Source organism: Schistocerca americana, chromosome X (genome assembly GCF_021461395.2).
Source record: "Schistocerca americana isolate TAMUIC-IGC-003095 chromosome X, iqSchAmer2.1, whole genome shotgun sequence".
NCBI lineage: Eukaryota > Metazoa > Arthropoda > Insecta > Orthoptera > Acrididae > Schistocerca > Schistocerca americana.
The window spans coordinates 767,223,143-767,245,214 of NC_060130.1; the positions used below are offsets into that span (position 1 = coordinate 767,223,143).

General features: G+C 40.6%; 1 protein-coding gene across 1 annotated transcript in view; it reads left to right on the forward strand.

Moving 5' to 3' along the window:
* LOC124555768 (zinc finger protein 2-like) overlaps positions 1 to 22,072 on the forward strand; it is a 43,477-nt gene that overhangs the window by 18,743 nt on the left and 2,662 nt on the right. Inside the window, exon 2 of the mRNA XM_047129814.1 lies at positions 6,761 to 7,114. Coding sequence (XP_046985770.1) covers positions 6,761 to 7,114 — 354 coding nt within the window. The remainder of the gene's footprint in view (positions 1 to 6,760; positions 7,115 to 22,072) is intronic.

A 22,072-nucleotide genomic window follows, 5' to 3' on the forward strand; every position in this document is an offset into this window, starting at 1 on the left:
GTTATACTATAGCATCAGGCCTCAACAACATTATTGCAAAAATGAGTGGATGGCCTAATGTGAAATACACGAAACATTAGCACTTATTACAGCCATTGCTTTAGATTCATGGGAATTTGTTGGTTGCATTCCATTCTTTCAGGGAATATGTTGCAGGTGCTAGATTTCTGGATGAAAGAACTGACACAATGCAGACCTATCAGCTGTTGTAGTAAAATACCAGCCGTGTGTTGCACGGGTGGTCAGATCAACTGTTTGTGATAACTATCTCATGAAGGTAATTTTCGAACTGAGGTGCACCAAATACAAGCTGTTCTAGAGAAAGCTGAGTAATAATGAGTTCACTTGCAACACTGAGAGGCACCTGGTAGCATATTAATGACCTTCTTTGCATCCTTTTTCAAGGGGCAGCTGAAAATATGCACCCATTACTCAAAGGGACCATCTTCCAGTTTGGAAATCAACACTTTTGTATTAGGCAAGAGATATGTTATCTTGAAATAGCCACTCATTTGCCAGGACTTGTCTGGGGTGGGGTGGGGTGGAGGGGGGGGAGGGGGAGCTCAAATACTGGATAGAATGTGTCATGGAACTCCTATTTCCATCAGGCAATTGAGTTCTTTGTGAGCTCATTCCGGAGGGTTATGGTGTAGGACATGCCCTAGGAAACTGAAGAGTGGGATGGAATGCAGTTTTGTGAAATATTGCACATGCACAATGTCCTTCTGAAATAAGCAAGAAAATGCCTTGTATAAGTTTCTGCGTTTATACATGATATAAGGCTAGACGTGACGCACACCGAATTGCCCACAGGAAATATAAATTTATTAAATAAATTCAAGCCAAAGGTATTTGCAATTTCATCTGAAGCTGACACAACAGACTTGTGTGTGGTGGCCACTAACCTGATGCCTGGTGACAACCTATACATAATCAATATTATTATGGTTTTCAGCAGCAGGGCAGAATTTAGCTTCCAGTAACTTGTGGGACCAAGTATTGCTGCTGCTTCAGCATCCAATTAAAAAGAACCTTTCAACTGGCTGTGGTGATATTGATCCACAGCCTCCTTACCTCTAGATATTCTCACTTGGTGCAGCACGAGTTTTGCAGCCGCCTAGGTTAATGGCATACCCTGTACAGTCTTCTCTCTGCTGTTGCTTGGACTTAAGTAATTATCATCCAATTTCCATACTGACATCTTCTTCCCAAGTATATGAAAAAGTAATGTATTCAAGAGTAGTGCCACACTTAAATGAAAACAGTTTACATACCAAATCACAGTTTGGATTCCACAAAGGTTGCTCAACTGAGAATGCTATTTATACATTTACTCACCAAATAGTACAAGCATTAAATAGTAATATATTGCCAATTGATATTTTTATCATCTCTCCAAGGCTTTTGATTGTGTACACCTTGATACTCTCTTACAAAAATTCAAATTTTCTGGAATTGATGACTTAACACATGCTGATTTGAATCATACTTGACAAACAGAATGTAAAAGGTTGTGCTGAATATTTCAGACAATATCGTAAAGGTAGAAAATTTTAGTGACAGGGGTAAAATCACGAAGGGAGTTCCACAGAGTTCAATTTTGGGTCCACTGCTATTCCTTATATATCTGAATGACCTTCCATTTAACTTTCACTGAGCGAAATTCATACTTTTTTGCAGATGACACTAATGTTACAATCAATCCCATTAGAGAGAAAACAACGGAAGAGTTAGTAAATGATGTGTTCCATAGAATTATTAAGTGGATCCCTGAAAATGGACTCTCCCTAAATTTTGAAAAAAGAAAAACACTACATTCAGTTCTGTAAAACAAGTAGAGTCATACCAACAATGGATGTAGCACATGTGCAGGAGTCTGTAAATAGTTTAGAATACTCCAAATTTTTGGTTGTAGATATTGATGAAAACTTGAACTGGAAGAAGCATATTACCAAGCTCCTGAAACAATTAAGTTCTGCTACTTTTGCTCTTCGTACAATTGCTGGTCTTGGAAACAAATGTATCAACCTCCTGACATATTTTTCATTTTTCCACTCAACAATGTCTTACATAATAATTTTCTGGGTTAACTCATAACTTACAAAGAAAATATTGATATCACAAAAGCAAGCAGTAAGGATAATAACTGGTGTTCGGCTATGGACGTCATATAGGTATCTCTTCAAGGAGCCAGGCATTTAACTGTGCCATCACAGTTCACATTTTCACAAATGAAATTCATCATACTAATCCATCACAATTTGAGAAGAACAGTGATGTACATACCTACAAAACTAGAGGGAAAAATGACCTTTATTACCCACTGTTAAAGCTTTCAGTACCTCGGAAAGGAGTTCAAAAATGCAGCAACAAAAATGTTTAATCATGTGCCCAATATCATAAAATATCTGACAGGTAGCAAAGCAAGTTTTAAATCTAATTTAAAATCATATCTCCTGGACAACTTTTTCTATTCCATTGACAAATTTCTATTTAATAACTGGTATACAGTATTTAAAAAATCTTGTTTTTAAGTATAGCTGCATAAGTAGGAATAAAATGACAATATCTTCATTAATGCTAACAGTAATCATGTATACATATCCTGTAAACTCACTCATTCAGCATCATTTTGATAAAAGAATCTGTTGTTGTCGTGGTCTTCATTCTGAAGACTGGCTTGATTCAGCTCTGAATGTTACTCTATCCTCTGCAAACCTTTTCACCTCCAAATAACTCCTGCAACCTACACCCTTCTGAATCTGCTTTTGTCTCCCGAGTTCTATTCAGTACTTCCTAGGGATTGATGACCCTGTAGTTTGGTCTCTTTACACCCCAAACAAACCAACCAACCAGTACTTCCTCATTAGTTACGTGATAAACCCATCTAATCTTCACCATTCTTCTGTAACACTACATTTCAAAAGCTTCTCTTCTCGTTTTATCTAAATTGTTTATTGTCCATGTTTCCCTTCCATTCTTGGCTACACTCCAGGCAAATACTTTCAGAAAAGACAACCTAACATTTCAATCTATATTTGCCATTAACAAAATATCTTTTTCAGAAATGCTTTTCTTGCCATTGCCAGTCTGCGTTTATATCCCCTCTACTTTGGTCATCATCAGTTATTTCGATGCTCAAATAGCAAAGCTCATCTGTCACTTGAAATGCCCCGTTTCCTACTCTGATTCCCTTGGCATCACCCAATTTAATTCGGCTGCATTCCATTATCCTTGTTTTGCTTTTGTTGTTGTTCATCTTATATCCTCCTTTTAAGACAATGTCCATGCCCTTCAACTGCTCTTCCAAGTCCGTTGCTGTCTCTGACAGAATTTCAGTGTCATCTGCAAACCTCAAAGTTTTTATTTCTTTTCCCTGAACTTTAATTCGTACTCCAAATTTTCTCTCCCCCCCCCCCTGCCCCCCCTTTACTGCGTGTTCAATGTACAGTTGAATAACATCAGGGATGTTCCACAACCCTGTCTCACTCCCTTCTCAACCACTGCTTCCCTGCCATGCCCCTCAGTTCTTATAACTACTGTCTGGTTTCTGTTCAAGTTGTAAATAACCTTTCACTCCCTGTATTTTATCCCTACTACCTTCAAAATCTTAATGGGAATATTCCGGACAACATTATCAAAAGCTTGCTCTAAGTCTACAAATGCTGTAAATGTAGGTTTGCTTTCCTTAATGTATCTTTTAAGATAAGTCATAGTGTCAGTATTGGCTCGCGAGTTCCTACATTTCTCCGGAATCCAAACTGACCTTCCCCGAGTTCAGCTTCTACCTGTTTTTCCAGTCTTCGGTAAAGAATTTGTGTTAGTATTTTGCAGCCATAACTAGTTAAACTGATTTTCACACCTGTCGGCCACTGCTTTCTTTGGAATTGAAATTATTACATTCTTCTTGAAGTGTGAGGGTATTTTACTTGTCCCACACATCTTGCACATCAGAGGGAAGAGTTTTGTCATGGCTGGCTCTCCCAAGGCTACCAGAAGTTCTGACAGAATATCGTCTACTCCTAATACCTCGTTTCAACTTAGATATTTCAGAGCTCTATCAGATTCTTCTCGCAGTTTCATATCTCCCATCTCATCTTCATCTACATCCACTTCCCTTCCTATAATATTGCCTGCAAGTTTATCTCTCTTGTGTAGACCCTCTTTATACTCCTTCCACCTTTCAGTTTCCCCTTCTTTGCTTAGGGCTGGTTTTCCATCTGAGCTCTTGATATTCATAAAGCTGCTTCTCTTTTCCCCAAAGGCCTCTTTAATTTTCCTGTTGGCAGTATTTGTCTTTCCCCTAGTGAAATGTGCTTCTAAATCCTTACATTTATCATCTAGCTATTCCTGGTGGTATCATTTTTTAAACTTTTTATTCCCTTTCACCTGCATCAGATAATCTATGGAACGTGTAGATAATGAACTAACTAACTATCTATCTGATGTGGTACAGACTGAGTACTTTTGAGTATTTCCTTGATCAATAAAGTGTCCAATTTGAGGGCTTCAGGTAGCTTCATATTGTATCAGATGATCTTTTATGGGGCTTTCCATGAGCTGGAGAAGACAAAACAAGGGCCTACTTATACATATCATCTTAGCAGCCATTTCTAAATTTGATTAGCCTGGTTTTTTCTTTTAATTAAAGATGCAAAAATACATGGACATCCCATACACTTGCTGATCATAGTATTGGACCAGCTTCTTTATTAGTTCTTAAAGGTCAAAAGAAGCTTTTGCAACAATTAAAAGACTTGTGTGCCACAACAATGTAGGAAATAATCATGTCAGGAACAGTATCTCTCTTACGAGCTGCCATGTGGTGGTGCTGTAACTGTGTGGATTAGTTATTTCAGTCTTTGCAGCCCCTCTCATAATTTAGGGAATAGATCAAGGAACCATTGGGCCAGTGGTGGGGAATGGGGAAACAGTGAACATTGCAATATAAGTTTTTGGATAAGCTATTGATACTGTTAAAGTGGTTGCTTTTGTTACAGCTGTTAAAAAGGAGTCATATGGCATTGTTGGCTGGAAGTTCCTTAGGGGTGGGGTTAGCTATCTAATCACAAAGCATTTTCTTCCTACAGCCTCAATTCCATTTTCCACACATTGTGTGAGAGTTGTGTCTTAAGTGTGTAGATTACCATATTGGGTGTGTGATAGTGTGGTGTCATGTTTGCACTGTATGAAGATGAGAGAAGGCAGAGGGTGAAACCCAGTTCTTGCTATAGCCTACACCTCTCAGATAACATTAAGGAGACCTCCAGACTTAAAATCCACATCTGACAGACAGCTCACCATCAGCAGCATAACATGCATTCATGTCATGAGACATTATGGAGAGGTTTGGAATTTTATGCAGAACATTGGTGCCAAGTATAGTGATCAGGAGCTTTACACCACCACCCCTCCTCTGATTGTCAGCCAGATTTTGGGTGTGAAAATTTCTTCCACCACCAGCTACCAACAAGTCAAGCATCTCCACAAAGGCATGCATTAGTGACCTCGGTTAAGGAGTCAGAATTGCAGCTGTTGCTACTCCATCTGTTACCATAGCACTGAAGTTATATATGAAGTCTTCACAGGTTGTTAGCTGAGTAGCATCGTCGTCTCGTAGCAACATTTTGATGGAATGCGTCTCCATCGTCTTCAGGTGAAGTGTCGGGATATCATCGGTCACAGGCTTATATCTCTGCTGGACCGCTCTCCGCTACCCGCAGCCGGCCAATCACGGCGCCCGTGGAAACGCCCGATGCGCCTGGATCGGCCGGTGGTAGTGGTGGGGAGGGGGGGGGGAAGGGGGGGGGGGGCGCATGCGTGGGGTTCAAGTTCCGGCGTCCATCTCTGTCTGCTCCATCCACGGCCCTCGGTGGAACGGAACATTCTTCTCTGATTTTCCTGATTGCAGGGTCCCAGGCTGTGCTGAGATGGTAGCCACTGTTGCAGTTGATTAGGTTGTCGTGTAACCGTATTTCTATGGACTCTTTGATTACTGAGTCCCAAAAACCATTTGTACTGCACATTTTCTTTGTGTCCTCGAAATCGAAGATGTGCTTCTCGTCAATACTATGTTCCGCCACTGCAGATTTGTTGGTCTGACGCAAGCGTACATACCTAATGTGTTCACTGCGGCGCTGTGAGATGCAACGCTGCGTCTGTCCTATATATAGTCCATAGAAATACGGTTGATGTGTCAGCCTGAAACCGGTAACCACTACAGCTGAATTTTATATCATTGCAACTGAGACAGATTAAAAAAAAAAATAATCATCATCAAATTACCCCAATACCGAACAGTTCTCTGCAGTTCACAAGACTGAAGGTTAAGACATTTTGTCATACTCAGATATAAGGTCTGCAAAAGCAAATTGTTGCATACCAGTTGTTAGGAATAAGTAGTGTGAAAAATTGTATATGTAAGGTGCATGTTAAATGGAGTGTTTGATGCTAATATACAATGGAAATGTAACACAAGAAAGGCTATAGGTCCTAAACATAACTGTCTGAAAAATACAATTTGTTGTTTGTGAAAAATCAATGATTCTAATAGAGAGCAGATGAAGTTGTTATGTAGTATCTGTTGAAAACTGAACATTTATATTTCTCTTAATCTTTTTTTAAATATTTACCTTTTATTGTAGTTTTGTCTTATGAATAGACGTTGCTTCATTCGAGAACCATCTCCATATACATGAATCTGATTTATATTTGTTGTAGCTGACTCTTTATCTTGGAAGTGTTTCTTTTCCTGTTAAAGGTTTGATTACCGGCAGGCATCTGTGCGAACATCAATGGCCCTAGAGTCAAATGCTTGGCTCTCGTCCAACAGTACAGCTGCAGGTACAACAGCAAGGGAACAGCAACAGCAGCAGCAGCAACAACAACAGCAGCAGCAACAACAACAGCAGCAGCAGCCACCGCCACCACCGCCACCTCCTCCACAGCATACAGCTGTTGTAAAGACACGTGATGACCAGCTTGGTCAAGTTCCACAGCATGGTAGCCAGAATTTCATTGGAGCAGATGATAATCAGCAAAGAAGTTTGCTGAAAATACCATCATCAGTTGTTGGCAAATGTTCCATGTTCACACAGACTGAACACACAAACAGGTAACCTTCTACCATTTCACCCACTGGGGACACCCTAAAGCATGAAATAATTTTACTTGGTGGATGCTGTTTACTGTATGTCGTTGTAATGGGTAACTGTTATGTTCAGAGTAGCTTTCTGTGTAGAATACTGTACCATTGATTCCAGTCATAGCTAGGCACTAAATTTGTTCTACTTTGTAATAGTCTCAAATGTTGTTACTTTATGGTACTGTCTGTGTGCCACTTTGTCATTATAATGTTTTTCATTGAGGCATACTTTCTGCTTCCCCTTTTTAACCTTCTCCTCTCTCAGTATATCAGTAGCATCATGCTTCACTGGGGGCTGCTTAGGATGTTTTGGTTTGGTAACAACTTCAAGGTTATAATCCTTTCCATAGCAATACTAGTACCACAGTATTGCAATTTGAGGGAAGGTTGGTGGCAGACTGAAGCTTTGAGTCTATCATTGAGACAAGCATGGGTGGCATTATTGGGAAGGCATTAGGAGAGCAAGGCAAGTGTGTAGGTCTGAGTCCCGATCTGGCACACAGTTCCAATGTATTAACAGTGTACATCACAGAAAATATTCAACAAAACTCAAGACATTTCATTTTAGTTCCAATTTCTTCACCTTCCGTGTCCAGTCTGAGCTTGTGCTGTATCTCAAGTCACCTTGATTTAAATTGGATGTTAGAACCTGAACCTTCCAGCAGGAGCATTTCATATCAACATTCTTCAATCTCTAATAGATGTGTGACAGTACTTGGGGTCACAAGATGCCATGCCAACTTTAGAATATCTTATGTATATACAAGATGCTATTTACGAGTGGGGTGAGCGGCCAATTATACCTAATATAATATAATATTCTAAAGTATTAACATATTAAAACATTGTACTGAACAGATATTTGAGAACTTGCACAAGAGCTTGAATTTAAAAAGAAAAGAAGCTTTTTGAGTATAGTCCTGAAGAGCTCTCAGATTTCACTACACATTTTTCCTTTTCATATCTGACACTGTGCTAAGCTCAAACTTTAAGAAAGACACACTTAATTTGGTGTCCAGACATCAGTATTAACTTTTCGACTGATTCTCCAAGATAAATTGATCTTCTAGAGTTTTACAACCAGGCACATACAGTGTACTTTCCAATTTGAGTATAGGGGAACAGAATTATAGCCATAAACATTTCTCCGTAGATTTTTTTTTCTAGTTGCCAGGGATCCTCAGAGGAAAATGGTAATGACCTGCTAAATCATAATGCACAAGAAATTAATGAAATTATATTCCAAGGTAGTGAGCGAAGTATTTAGAGATATGGGTTCAAAGAATGGAATCGAACAGGCCAAAAAAGTGCCGTACATGAAGAGAACACGGCTCTCTCAGGACAAAATTATAACTTATGTGATCAATTGGGAAAGAAGTATCAGGGCAGAAGCTAGGTGCTCAACATACACTCGTGTGCAAGACCTTAGAACAAAAGTAACTTTTGCGTGATGTGTCACTGCCAATTAATGTAGCTTTATGAAACTTGGACCATACATAGAAAGAACTGCTGCAGTGTAGTATAGAAGTTAACTGAAAGAAATATGCGATGAGATGAACAGAAATGACACTTTCATTCAGAGACAGTAATTACACTGAAGTCTCCATGATTCTTGGTGGTCTCTTGGACATTACAAAAGCCAGGACATGCTCTCAATAGAGTGTGTGATCACCATGAACAGCAATGCCTGCTCTGCAATGTGCTCCCATGCTGGCCACAAGGTTGGTAAGGAGTTCTTGTGGTAGGGTATTCCATTTCTCCACCAGCACAGCTGACAACTGCTGGATGGTCAATGGTGCATGTGGATGTGCTGCAGTACATCTCCCAAATGCATCTCATATGAGTTTGATGGAATTTAAGTTGAGGGAACAGACAATTCAATCCATTCACAGAATATCCTCTCGTTCCAATAGTTCCTCCACCAGTGCTGTTTGATGTGGTCACACATCGTCATCCATAAAAATGAAGTCTGGGCAGAATACATTCCTGAAAAGACACACACAGGGAAGAAGTATAGAGTCACATTAACATTGACAAGCTGTCAGATTCAGATCCCGCGTGTCTGTTGTGGTTGTAAGTTTGGTTGTTAAAACAACAATATGGTAGTTGGGAGCAGAATAATCAATCAACATTAATCAGTGAGTATAACGTGTTCAAAGATTTGAAGGTCAGTACGTCCATGCAACATTATACCTCCCCATACCATAACACCTGGACCACCAATCATGTTCGACAGTACTGGGTGCAGCCTCTTATGGCAAGGGGTCGGAACACACAATGCATGCAAGAACATTGTTGAACATGATCCAGGAGGACGATGGTTCAAACACGTGTCTGGCCCTCCTGATTTAGGTTTTCCGTGGTTTCCCCTAAATTGCTTAAGGCAATTGTTGGGATGGTTCCTTCGAAAAGAACATGGTGGATTTCTTTCTCCACCCTTCCCTAATCTGAGTTTGTGCTCCATCTCTAATGACCTTGTTGTTGATGGAATGTTAAGCTCTAATCTCCTCCTCCTCCTCCTCCTCAAACATGCTTGTTTTGGTGGTCCAGTTGTTATGATGTGGGGAGACATAATTTTGTATGGGTGTACTGACCTCCAAATCTTTGAACATCAGTTAGTATTATTGTGACACTGTGCTTCTTCCCAACGTTTGTCTCTTCATAAGTGCATTTGTCTCTGACTTCAGTTTTATGTGTGAAACTGCATGAAACAGCACTGGTGGAGGTACTCTTGAAATAAGAGGATATTTGGTGAATGGACTGCCTTGCCCACTCTCCAAACTTAAATCCCATTGCACATGTGTGGATGCATTGGGGAGACATATTGCAGTACGTCCACATGCACGCACAAGTGACCATCCAGCAGTTATTAACTACACTAGTGGAGGAATGGAACCATACTGGTGGAGGAGTGGTAGTTTGTTAGTCAGTCAGTCAGTCATATTCATGTTCTGGGGATCATTTGCAAGACAAACCGCAATGATGTGCAACAAGTAATTTTACATTTATATTCCAAATTAATTAAGTTTTTTTAAAATATACAGATGTGAGTTAGTAATGACTAACCACCACCCGCTTACACATCGCAATAATTGAAATTATTATACAGAATAGAGAAGGTGTCAAGGAACAACTTTAAAAGTTTGTTTTCAAATTTTACATTGCTGTTTGTCAGGCATTTTATATCCGTGGCACATTTCTCTATATACAAGTCCCCAACTATGATCTCCTAAGTCAACATTCCGTATGTTCAGACTGATGAATGCTGTGAAGACAGCGTCATCTGCTCATAGCTCATTCCGCTCTTCTCAGTAGTACAGGAAAGTCCTATTTATATGCCTTCATTTGCACTCAGCACTACTACTAGAAGGTTAAATGATTCTGCTGTATGCCCTGTGCATGATTGATCAAGCAGTTAACCCATAATGCCCTTCCTATTTGGTACACTTGAAATTTTCCTACTGTACATCTTTTGGGCCTTGCAACAAAGAGGCGAGTCACATGCCGCTGTTATGCATCTGAGACTGGTTATCGAGTTCAAATATTAGCTTGTCCCCTTCCAGAGTCAGCGCAATTGCGCAGCCACCCCTTGGTCAAGAACTTCTTCTTAAACTGAACTAATGGATTCGTTGGAATATTTCTTACGTTTGCGACGTGTCCCTTCCCCCAGGGAAAATTTTGTAAGCTTGGACCTCTGAGGTTATAAAATTTTCATGGCCTAACCGTGCATGCCAGTGGATTGTACAATCGCTTTATTTCCAAACACACAATTAGGTATTACAGGCTTGTTAGTACAGATTCATGATAAAATAGTTTTCACACTGTAAAACTTTTGTATATTGTTCACATGTACAGTATAGAATCATAGCTTTTAGTAGTATGTGACTTATTGGATACCTTTTCTCACAGAATTACTATTTTTCTTCATGAGTGTTCATCATATACTACATCACTACACATAATTCGTGGATATAGATTACATTTTCACGTAATACAAAATTCATATCACTGGAATCATTGGCATCATAATAGAGAAACACATTTTTTACAATGAACACATTGGAACGCAATATCGTTGGATATAGTTTAAATGTTTACATGATACAATGTTCAGTTTACTAGACTCAGTAGAGATACCTCCTACTGTACCATTTGTCAGCCTGTAACTTGGGTGGCTCTACCATTGGCATTTCTGCTTCTACTTTTCTGGGAGGTTGGGGCATCTAGCTTTATTGCTTCCACAACACTCAGTCAAAATGAGTAGTATGCTGGATTGCTCTAGCATTGTACTCAACTAACTCTTCCTCTTCAATGTAGCATTCTGCTTGGGGAGAATGTGTATACCTTACTATGTTTTTAACAGTGTTACTGGTCACTACTGTATTACTTTCATTAATGACAGTGCATACTGCATTTTAACCATTACATTTGATATACTGGATACTCATGTACCCTAACTATAGTGCCCTATGCTGACCTCAGTTATCTGCACAAATAGCAGATGCATCCTGATCATCACCAGCACTTACTATGTACCTACATGTATAATTTGACATTAATACCTACATCAGAATATTTTATGGTATGTGTGGCTGGTATACATGGCTGTTAATTGTGTAAACACATTTTATTTTCCTTATGTAGCACCAGGTCTACGTAGATTTGGTGTCAGCAAATTGATCTTAGTTTGTTACACCCTGTTTTTATGTGTAACAGATCTGAAGGTGGCAGTAGCCGAAACCGGTAATAGTGAAGTGTAAAAGTGCATGTGATTAAGACGGGCCTTTAAAATAAAGTGCCGCAATATGATCATGGACTCATTTTCAGACTTTTGTTTTCAACTGATGAACTACTGTATTAGCTACACACACCTTATTACAACATCTTCCTCCAAATTTACAAAATTGTCGACCACACCTCTGACAGCACTTACAGTAGATACACAAATAAGAAGTTATAATTAAAAAACAGAGTAATATTGTACCAGTGTACTACCACATGGAGTACTTGCTCCTCAACCAACCTCTGAATGTTGTGCATTGTTATTAGTCGATTTCAAATTGTAGATCTTCCGTTTCATGTCCAGCAACCTTAAGGTGGTCCAAATGCTTAACTACATGCTCTAATAGTAAAATTATAGGAATCTGGGATACTTCGTGTTTTTATTCCTGTGCTAGACAACAATCCATGTCTATATTTAACTTAGATATTATGTCTATTTTACTGGTTTTGTTGCGTATCATATGTTTATACTACAACATTATCTGTGTAGCATAGCCCTGACATTTACTTAGAAAGCTTGCATTGCCCATGCTTCGCACAGTGAGGTGAGTAGGAGATAGATCGTTACACAGTATAGTCAAACCTTTTTGCTTTGAGGCAACATACAACCATTCGTTGTCTTGTATCTGCATCCAGATACTATGTACTTAAGATTGCAATCTTTTGGAATTTCTCTTACGGGCTGAAGCGTGCCAGCTTCATACTGTTCATGATTGTACATGGACATCAGCACGAAATGCTGCCTACATATCTGACATCTTAGGGTGACCATTTTGCATAGCAATGGACAGCTCCACATACTGTCACTTCACTTTGTCTAAGGTCAGGAATATAAGTGAATAATCACTTCATCTTATCAAATTCAGCTGGTAAGGGCCAAACCGTATATAGAGTATATACATTGCTATTAAACTAAGGGTACATTCAACACACAATGCAACATAGTACCTGCTAAAAATATGTCTAAATCCATTATCTGCAGCAACTGATACCATTGGCCTTAAGTGAGTTCAATAGGAAATCTCTTTTCTTTCAAATCCTCCTCAGTAAGCTCAAGGTGCTTAACTTGTACAGAATTTATCGAGTGTGGCTTCAATAGGCCCTTTTGTGCATTCACTATGGTAGAAATCAACAAGTCATATTGCCATTCTAGTTCATTAAACATGGCTGTAAGTTGCTCTAGTTGCTCTTAATGTTATTAAGATCATGGTGTGTTGTACCTTCTTACTTGTACTGTTTTCGTATTCTTCTACATGCACTCTCAGTTTTCTAATCCCATTGTTAATAGTGTACTCATTCTTAGTCACTGTGTTTATTGTTTGATTTATCCCTGTTAGTCATGCTGTCACTTTAGTCACTTGTCCTTTTGACAGTCGCAACAGTTCTCTCTGTTCTTCTTCTTGCTCTAAACAAGGATTCACCATCTTCATCTAGTGTACCTGACAATATCTTGCTAGTCTCACCAATAAAATTTAGTATTCCTCATTTTATCCTTGTATTCTCGTACCTAGATAACCGTCCAATTAACTCTTTCGCTTGTGTAATTTTTCCTACATGCTGTGTGATCGTCTGCTGTACGCTTTTGCACTTGCCTTTGCTTACCTTAACTAGATACAACTGCATAAGGCAGCGCGTTAGACTTGGCTGGCCACTCACTGTATTTCCTCAAACTTCTCGTGTAGTTCCTTTAGGTCAAAATAGCTAACTATTCTCCAAGTTTACTGTACAGACTGACCATACCGTGGTTATCATAATATATTCCCGGAACCAACTGGAACTGTTGTATCCTTAAATCTTGTGACTGCATTCCTCTTTCCGCGGGGCAGGTCACCAACACACTTCCCATAAGTGCTGTTACCCTGAGTGCCCATCCCCCTGGCATCTGTAATAGAAAGAAACTCTCAGCCTACTGGTCGTACCCTCACTCCAGAAAAACTGTTTTAATTGATTTGCATGCACTTTTATACATTTCTTTCCCGTAATCTAATAATCACATTTGGCTCTTTCACATCCACAGCAGTATATGGCCCTCACCGTGTACTATCTAATTTGTTGCTGCATCCCCTTCGTACACTTTCATCATAAAGTAACATGCAGTCATGCTTCTGGAACACTTTTGGACTCTGGGTCTTGTCACAATTTAACTTATACTTTTCCTTGTGCTGATGTCACTACTGGAGCAGCCTGAGCAGCATTTGCATCTTTTGCCACATTTCAGTTGCATATTCATAGTAATTACAAATCACATTTGCCAGTTGCTTCTGGAGCCAAAGTTATAGGTTAAATTTCCTACCGAAAAATAATTCAAATGGGGTGTTCCCTATTGTACTACAAAGTGTCGTGCTATATGCAAACGAGGTGTACTGTACCAAATGGTCCCAATCTGACTGACTGCGACTAATATAGTATTGTAACACCTTTGTTAGCATACAGTGGGTGTGTTCCAGTGCACCATTGGTTTGTGGGTGATAGCTTGTGTCTGGGCATTTTATATCTTTAATGGCTTACATGTCTGCCTCATGCATGGTACCACTTATAAAATCGTGTGGCTGATGCATTGTCACGTATTAGAAGTATATGCAATGCAGGTACAGAGCCCAAACATAGTTGACTGAGCCAGCTGTCACTTAGTAGTGACGTTGGTATCCCAAACCTTACAATTACATTCTCAAATAGTTTTCGCACAGCCATGTCAGCGTCTTATCAGTCAATTGGCTTGGCTAAAACAAATTAAGTTAGTGTATCTTGAAATGTCAGAATGAGTCAGTTACCTGCATTTGTTTGCGGTAACAGTTCTACGATGTCAGTACTGCATCTTTCAAATACAAATTCTGGTGTTGGGGTCAATTCCAATGGCTGCTTCGTCTTTGTCTGTGTTATAATGTTTATCTGACATCTCTCACAAGTCTTAATAAATTCCTCTATATCAACCTTCATCCCAGGCCAAGTACAATATTGTTTCATCTATTCATAAGTTCTCCCCACCCCCCGATGTCCACCTATAGAGGATATGTTCATCTGAGTTAATAGCCAGTTTGTGTGCTGGATTCATTGTGCTCTCCGTGCTTAGCAATGGTGTGTCAACGTTTTCACCCTCAGCTGTCTGCTCTGTTGTCTCAGCGATTGTTTTTATCGCTTTGCCAGCTCTCTCTGTGCATGTCTCCAAGATTCCCGGCTGCGACTGGCTTATTATCACAAACACTCACATCCTCAGCTGGCTCAGTCAACTGTGTTTGGGCTCTGTACCTGCATTGCATATACAGGGTTATTACAAATGATTGAAGCGATTTCACAGCTCTACAATAACTTTATTATTTGAGATATTTTCACAATGCTTTGCACACACATACAAAAACTCAAAAAGTTTTTTTAGGCATTCACAAATGTTCGATATGTGCCCCTTTAGTGATTCGGCAGACATCAAGCTGATAATCAAGTTCCTCCCACACTCGGCGCAGCATGTCCCCATCAATGAGTTCGAAAGCATCGTTGATGCGAGCTCACAGTTCTGGCACATTTCTTGGTAGAGGAGGTCTAAACACTGAATCTTTCACATAACCCCACAGAAAGGAATCGCATGGGGTTAAGTCAGGAGAGCGTGGAGGCCATGACATGAATTGCTGATCGTGATCTCCACCACGACCGATCCATCGGTTTTCCAATCTCCTGTTTAAGAAATGCCGAACATCATGATGGAAGTGCGGTGGAGCACCATCCTGTTGAAAGATGAAGTCGGCGCTGTCGGTTTCCAGTTGTGGCATGAGCCAGTTTTCTAGCATGTCCAGATACACGTGTCCTGTAACGTTTTTTTCGCAGAAGAAAAAGGGGCCGCAAACTTTAAACCGCGAGATTGCAGAAAACACGTTAACTTTTGGTGAATTGCGAATTTGCTGCACGAATGCGTGAGGATTCTCTACCGTCCAGATTCGCACATTGTGTCTGTTCACTTCACCATTAAGAAAAAATGTTGCTTCATCACTGAAAACAAGTTTCGCACTGAACGCATCCTCTTCCATGAGCTGTTGCAACCGCGCCGAAAATTCAAAGCGTTTGACTTTCTCATTGGGTGTCAGGGCTTGTAGCAATTGTAAACGGTAAGGCTTCTGCTTTAGCCTTTTCCGTAAGATTTTCCAAACCGTCGCCTGTGGTACGTTTAGCTCCCTGCTTGCTTTATTTGTCGACTTCCGCGGGCTACGCGTGGAACTTGCCCGCACGCGTCCAACCGTTTCTTCGCTCACTGCAGGCCGACCCGTTGATTTCCCCTTGCAGAGGCATCCAGAAGCTTTAAACTGCGCATACCATCGCCGAATTGAGTTAGCAGTTGGTGGATCTTTGTTGAACTTCGTCCTGAAGTGTCGTTGCACTGTTATGACTGGCTAATGTGAGTGCATTTCAAGCACGACATATGCTTTCTCGGCTCCTGTCGCCATTTTGTCTCACTGCGCTCTCGAGCGTTCTGGCCGCAGAAACCTGAAGTGCGGCTTCAGCCGAACAAAACTTTATGAGTTTTTCTACGTATCTGTAGTGTGTCGTGACCATATGTCAATGAATGGAGCTACAGTGAATTTATGAAATCGCTTCAATCATTTGTAATAGCCCTGTACTTCTAATATGTGACAATGCATCAGCCACACAATTTTGTTTGCCTTCCTTGTAAAGTATTTGATTATCATTCTCTTCCAGTTTTAAGTGGAACTTCATCATCCAGGAAGACGGATAAGAGGTGCTGCGTAACAACACTAGTAGTTTGTGCTCCATGATAATCTTAAACTTTCTGCTGAACAGAAATATTTCACAGCCTAAACTATTGCTAAGACTTCATGTTCTACCATATTGTACTTCTGTTCAGCTTTGTTAAGGGTCATCAGATTGGCAGGTCTTTCCCATCTGCTCTTGGCTAAGTAAAAGCTGATCGCGTGATGGCTTGTGTCTGGTCATAATGAAAAGTTCCTTAGTGAAACCTGAATACACGAATACTGTTTGCAACCCAAGTATCTTACCCCTGATTCAGTAGTGCATCTATGGTGATCTTTGTGACAGCAACCATTTTTCTGTTGTTTTCTCCCTTTCCACATTGGTCACTTTGGAAAGCTGACTGGCAGACTTTCTCGTCTACAGCTACTTTTGCAGACAGTTATGCAACGGATATTGACAAAGTAGTACAAGATATTATTATTCATGCTGCAGCAGCAATTCCCTATGCCTATGGCTCATCCCACCAACAGCCAGTGCTATGGTGGTCTGAAAATGTGGTCACAGCTATCAGGGAATGCCAGAAGGTGTGTCAACGGCATAAGTTCCATCCTTCAATGGATAATTTAATAGCATTCAAGAGACTCTAGGTGAAAGTGCAGTTTTTGATAAAGAAAACGAAGCAGGAGTGTTGGGAGCAATATGTATCATCCGTGCGATCCCATACCCTATCATCCCAAGTATGGACTAAACTCTGCTGCATTTGCAGCCATCCATCACCTACGACGGTTCCTGGCATCGTTGTCAATGGTAACGTCTGCACTGATCCCGTGATACATGCCGACTGTTTTGTGGCTCACTTTGCTGAGGTGTCTGCTTGTAGTAATTACCATCTTCATTTCCTGACCCAGAAACACCTTTGTGAGCACTGCCCAGTAGCCTTCCATGCACATGGTTCTCTATCATAAAATGCTCCTTTTAGTGAATGGTAGCTTGGCAGGACTTTGGCAGATTGTCAAGATACAGCCCTTGTACCCAACAAAATCCACAACCAAATGCTCAGACATCTTCATGCTGACAGCATGAAACATATTCTCGGGCTTTTTAATCGTATTATGTGGGAAGGAGAATTTTTCTCTCAATTGCGGGAAGGTATTATTATTCCTGTCCTGAAACTGGGAAACGATCCACATATTTTAACAAAATACTGGCCAGTCTCTCTGATGAATGGTCTGTGTAAGCTATTCAATCAAATGGTCAGGCACCGTCTTTGTTGGTGCCTTGAAGCCAGGGGCCATATGTCATGATTCCAAAGTGACTTTCAGGCTTTCCAGTCCAACAGAGATCACCTGGTTCATCTGAAATCTGCAGTGCTCAATGCTTTTGCATATTACCAATGTCTCATTGCTGTGTTCTTTGACCTACAGAAGGCATATGATATACCTGGCAACATCACATTTTGTCTACACTGCATGAGTGAGGTTTTTGGGGAAGTTTACCCATTTTTATCCAGAATTTTCTATCTCTCCAACTTTTTTGGGTCAATATAGGTTCAGTTCTCAGTAACCGATGTGTACAGGAAGCTGGAGTACCTCAGGGATCAGTTCTGAGTGTAAAACTGTTCACTATCGCCATCAATGGCATTGTTAATGCAGTGGGCCCCACAGTCTCTCCGTCTCTGTATGTGGATGATCTTTGCCTGTACTATGCCTCTGCACACAACTGTGCACCACTGAGTGCTGACTACAGGGAGTACTACAGGGAATATGTTTGGAGAGTACATGACTGGGCTTTGAATCATGGCTACCAATTTTCTCCTGCAAAATCAAGAGTTTTGCATTTTTGCTGATGCCAGACTGTGCACCTGCACCCATAAATTTATCTTCATGAACAGTTACTTGAAGTTATTGGAACGTTTCAATTCTTAGGTATTTTATTTGACAACAAGCTAACTTGGCTGCCACATGTCTGCCGACTCAAGGCAGCTTGCTTGAAGAAGCTAAATGCTCTTCATTTTCTTATTAACTCCTCATGGTGCATGGACCACATAGTTCTTCTGTGATTCTACAAAGCACTGATTTTATATCACTTGGATGAAGTGTGTTGCCTATGGGTTGGCAGCACCATCTGTACTGAGCTTTCTGGATCTGGTTCACCACACTAGTGTGTGGTTGGCAACAGGGGGCCTTATGTATGAGCCCTGTTGACAGCCACCTGGCAGAAGCTGGTGTCCCACTGCTGAGGGGGCGGGGGGGGGGGGGGGGGGGGTTAGACGACGGCAGCTTCTGGCTAATTCCAAGCCACCATCTGTCAGATGCCTTCAACTCTGTTCCACAACCAACAGTTCAGACTGTTTACACACTGCTCAAAACTGGGTAGACCAGTTGGGATCTGACTCGATACTCTTCTGAAGAACCTCCAACAGCCTCCTTTAGTTTGTGATTTGTGTTCCTAGGGCTCCCTCTCGAACACCCCCTCCCCCCTCTGTGTTCTGTACCCTGTCCTGTGATATGGATGGACTTCTTTTGTGGCCCCAAGAAGGATGCTGATCCTACTCTTCTCTGACACCTGATTCGTTTCATCCTCCATGATTATGCATCTACACAGACAGATTGAAAGTCAGTGACGGGGTTTGTTATGTTTTCACATGTGCAAGGTGACACAAGAAACACTCTCTGCCAAGTGCCTGCAGTGTATACATTGCAGAGTTGGTTGCCATGTCTCAGGCTTTGCAGTACATCAGATCCCTTGCCACGACAAACTTTCTGAGCTTCATTGACTCCATGAGTTGCATAAAAGGCATATTCCTGTGCTATCCCAAAAATTTTTTGGTCCCCAACATCTAGGACCTATGGGTTTGACCTCTACAGCTCTGGAAAGACAGTGACCTTCATCTGGACAGCGAGCCACATAAGCATTCCAGGAAACGAACTTGCTGACTGTCTTGCTAAAGACACCACTACAGGAAATCACCTTGATGTCGGAGTACCAGGCCCAGACTTACAATTACAACTTTGACGCTATATTTGAGGCTCTGGGAATTGGGATGCAGGCTACTATGACCCAAAACAAGAGCGATAAAAGGTCGACTAAGGTGTGGCATACGTCTCTCCAGGCCTCTCAGAAAGATGCCCTTGTGTTGTGGCCTCAGGAGCCTCACTCATTTGTTTCTTCTGCATCAGGAGAATCCTCCTCACTGCAGCTGCAGTAGTTATCTATCATGTTACAACTATTGTCACACTGTTTTCCAACTCTTTGACTTCCTTGTATAGTTGGAACAGCCAAGTCCTCACTTGCAACTTCCTGGCAGATTAAACTGTGTGCTGGACCGAGACTCGAGCTCGGGACCTTTGCCTTTCGTGGGCAAGTGCTCTACCATCTGAGCTACCCAAGCACGGCTCACGCCCCGTCCTCACAGCTTTACTTCTGCCAGTACCTTGTCTCCTACCTTCCAAACTTTACAGAAGTTCTCCTGCGAACCCTGCAGAACTAGCACTCCTGAAAGAAAGGATATTGCAGAGACATGGCTTAGCCACAGCCTTGGGGATGTTTCCAGAATGAGATTATCACTCTGCAGTGGAGTGTGCACTGATATGAAACTTCCTGGAAGATTAAAACTGTGTGCCGGACCGAGACTCGAACTCGAGACCTTTGCCTTTTGCAGGCAAGTGCTCTACCATCTGAGCCACCCAGGCACGACTCACACCCCGTCCTCACAGCTTTAATTCTGCAAGTACCTCGTCTCCTACCTTCCAAACTTTACAGAAGCTCTCCTGTGAACCCTGCTAGTTGTGCAGGAGACAAGGAGGAATTCTCTGCTTGAAAATGTTTCTTGTGTTGTCATTGTGTAAGAGAAATACCTACTGGAACTTTTTTTGTGATTAGTAACAAATCCATTAATGAGAAAAAGTATGCTGTTTTTGGTGCGTGATTACCTCGTGAAGAAGACCATCAGTTTGTGTTGCTTATTAGATACGAGTTACAATATATCACACTTTAAGGACATGCGTTTTAAATCCAGATATAACAGTCACCTGTTGGTTAATTGTTTAACTTTCATTTCAGATAAGAATTACATGAATATGAGACAGGTTTTAAAGATTTGTGTGTTGTCAGGACTACTCCTGTGGTGTCCTACGCAGCAGATGGCTCACCCATTTTTTGATTATCCATATAAAAGTAACTTGTATTGTAAACTTCCATTGATTTACAACTATATTGTTTTAGTTTTGGAGAAACAATGCAAAATTTATCCATAAATATTTTGTCTGAATTCATCAGTTGATTTTTCTTCATTCTTATCCATTTTATCTACAGGGAAGGAAAACGTCCAATAACCAGTCCTTTCTGTTCTAAAATTCTGAAATCAAACCAAACTGTGGCAGCTGGGAATTGCTACCCTAAATGAAATCTCTGCTGTGACAATGATTAAATTACTGAGTACTGGCCAGCAGCCCCAGAGGGATTGGGGTGGAAATGTATGTCTGTCAAGAAACATGCTTCATTGTCTTAATAATTTTCAACATTTTGTTTTTAATTTTGTTGCACCTTAATTTCTCTTGTCTGCCTTACATAGATTATCAGCAGCAAACAGAGTACTTTATGGATGAAGACGTTTCTTTGATATCACATTGAGTTTGTACTCTTCACAAAAACTTTCATTGAAGTAGGATGATAGCCGTCTACCTCATGTGGTCATCACTACTCAGCTTCTACAAAAATATACTCGAATAGTTCTTATTTTTATTATGCAACATCTAGTTTCATAACCATGAACTCCACAGCATCAGAGATTTTGAAAATTATAGTAATTTCCCTGCTGCAGTAAATGAAAACTGGAATGTTTAGATTGTGAGAATGTTATCAGTTATCCCAGACTTTGCTGGTTCTCATAGTTGACAAGCCAGTATTTGATTGTCCCCTCCAATATATCTTACAACAGCCTTAGGATGCTCTCTCTCTCTCTCTCTCTCTCTCTCTCTCTCTCTCTCTCTCTCTCTCTCTCTCTCTCACGCACACACACACACACACACACACACACAGATGTAGGAGATACGGAGATACGTCAAAATATTACTTAGAAGATTATGACGTGAATAATTAGTAACTATTATTAGATATCTGAATATATTTTATGTGACATAATACTAATTTATATCTTCTATAGTATATCTTAAAACGTGGAAAATATAGATGAAATATCAATATGAATATTAGGCTAGATTGCTAGAGGAGGCATTGAACAACAGGCAGGCACATGTAATAGTAGACTATTACCCAGATTCTAGCTATCAGAGAAAGTCCATCATATATAGGAACAACTCACAGTGCACAACTCACACACAGATACCTGTCATATTAAATGTGCCTATCTGGTGTTCTGTGACAGATCTATGTAGCAAATAGCAGTCTATCCTAATAATTATATAATTTACACCTCAGGAATAAATGAAG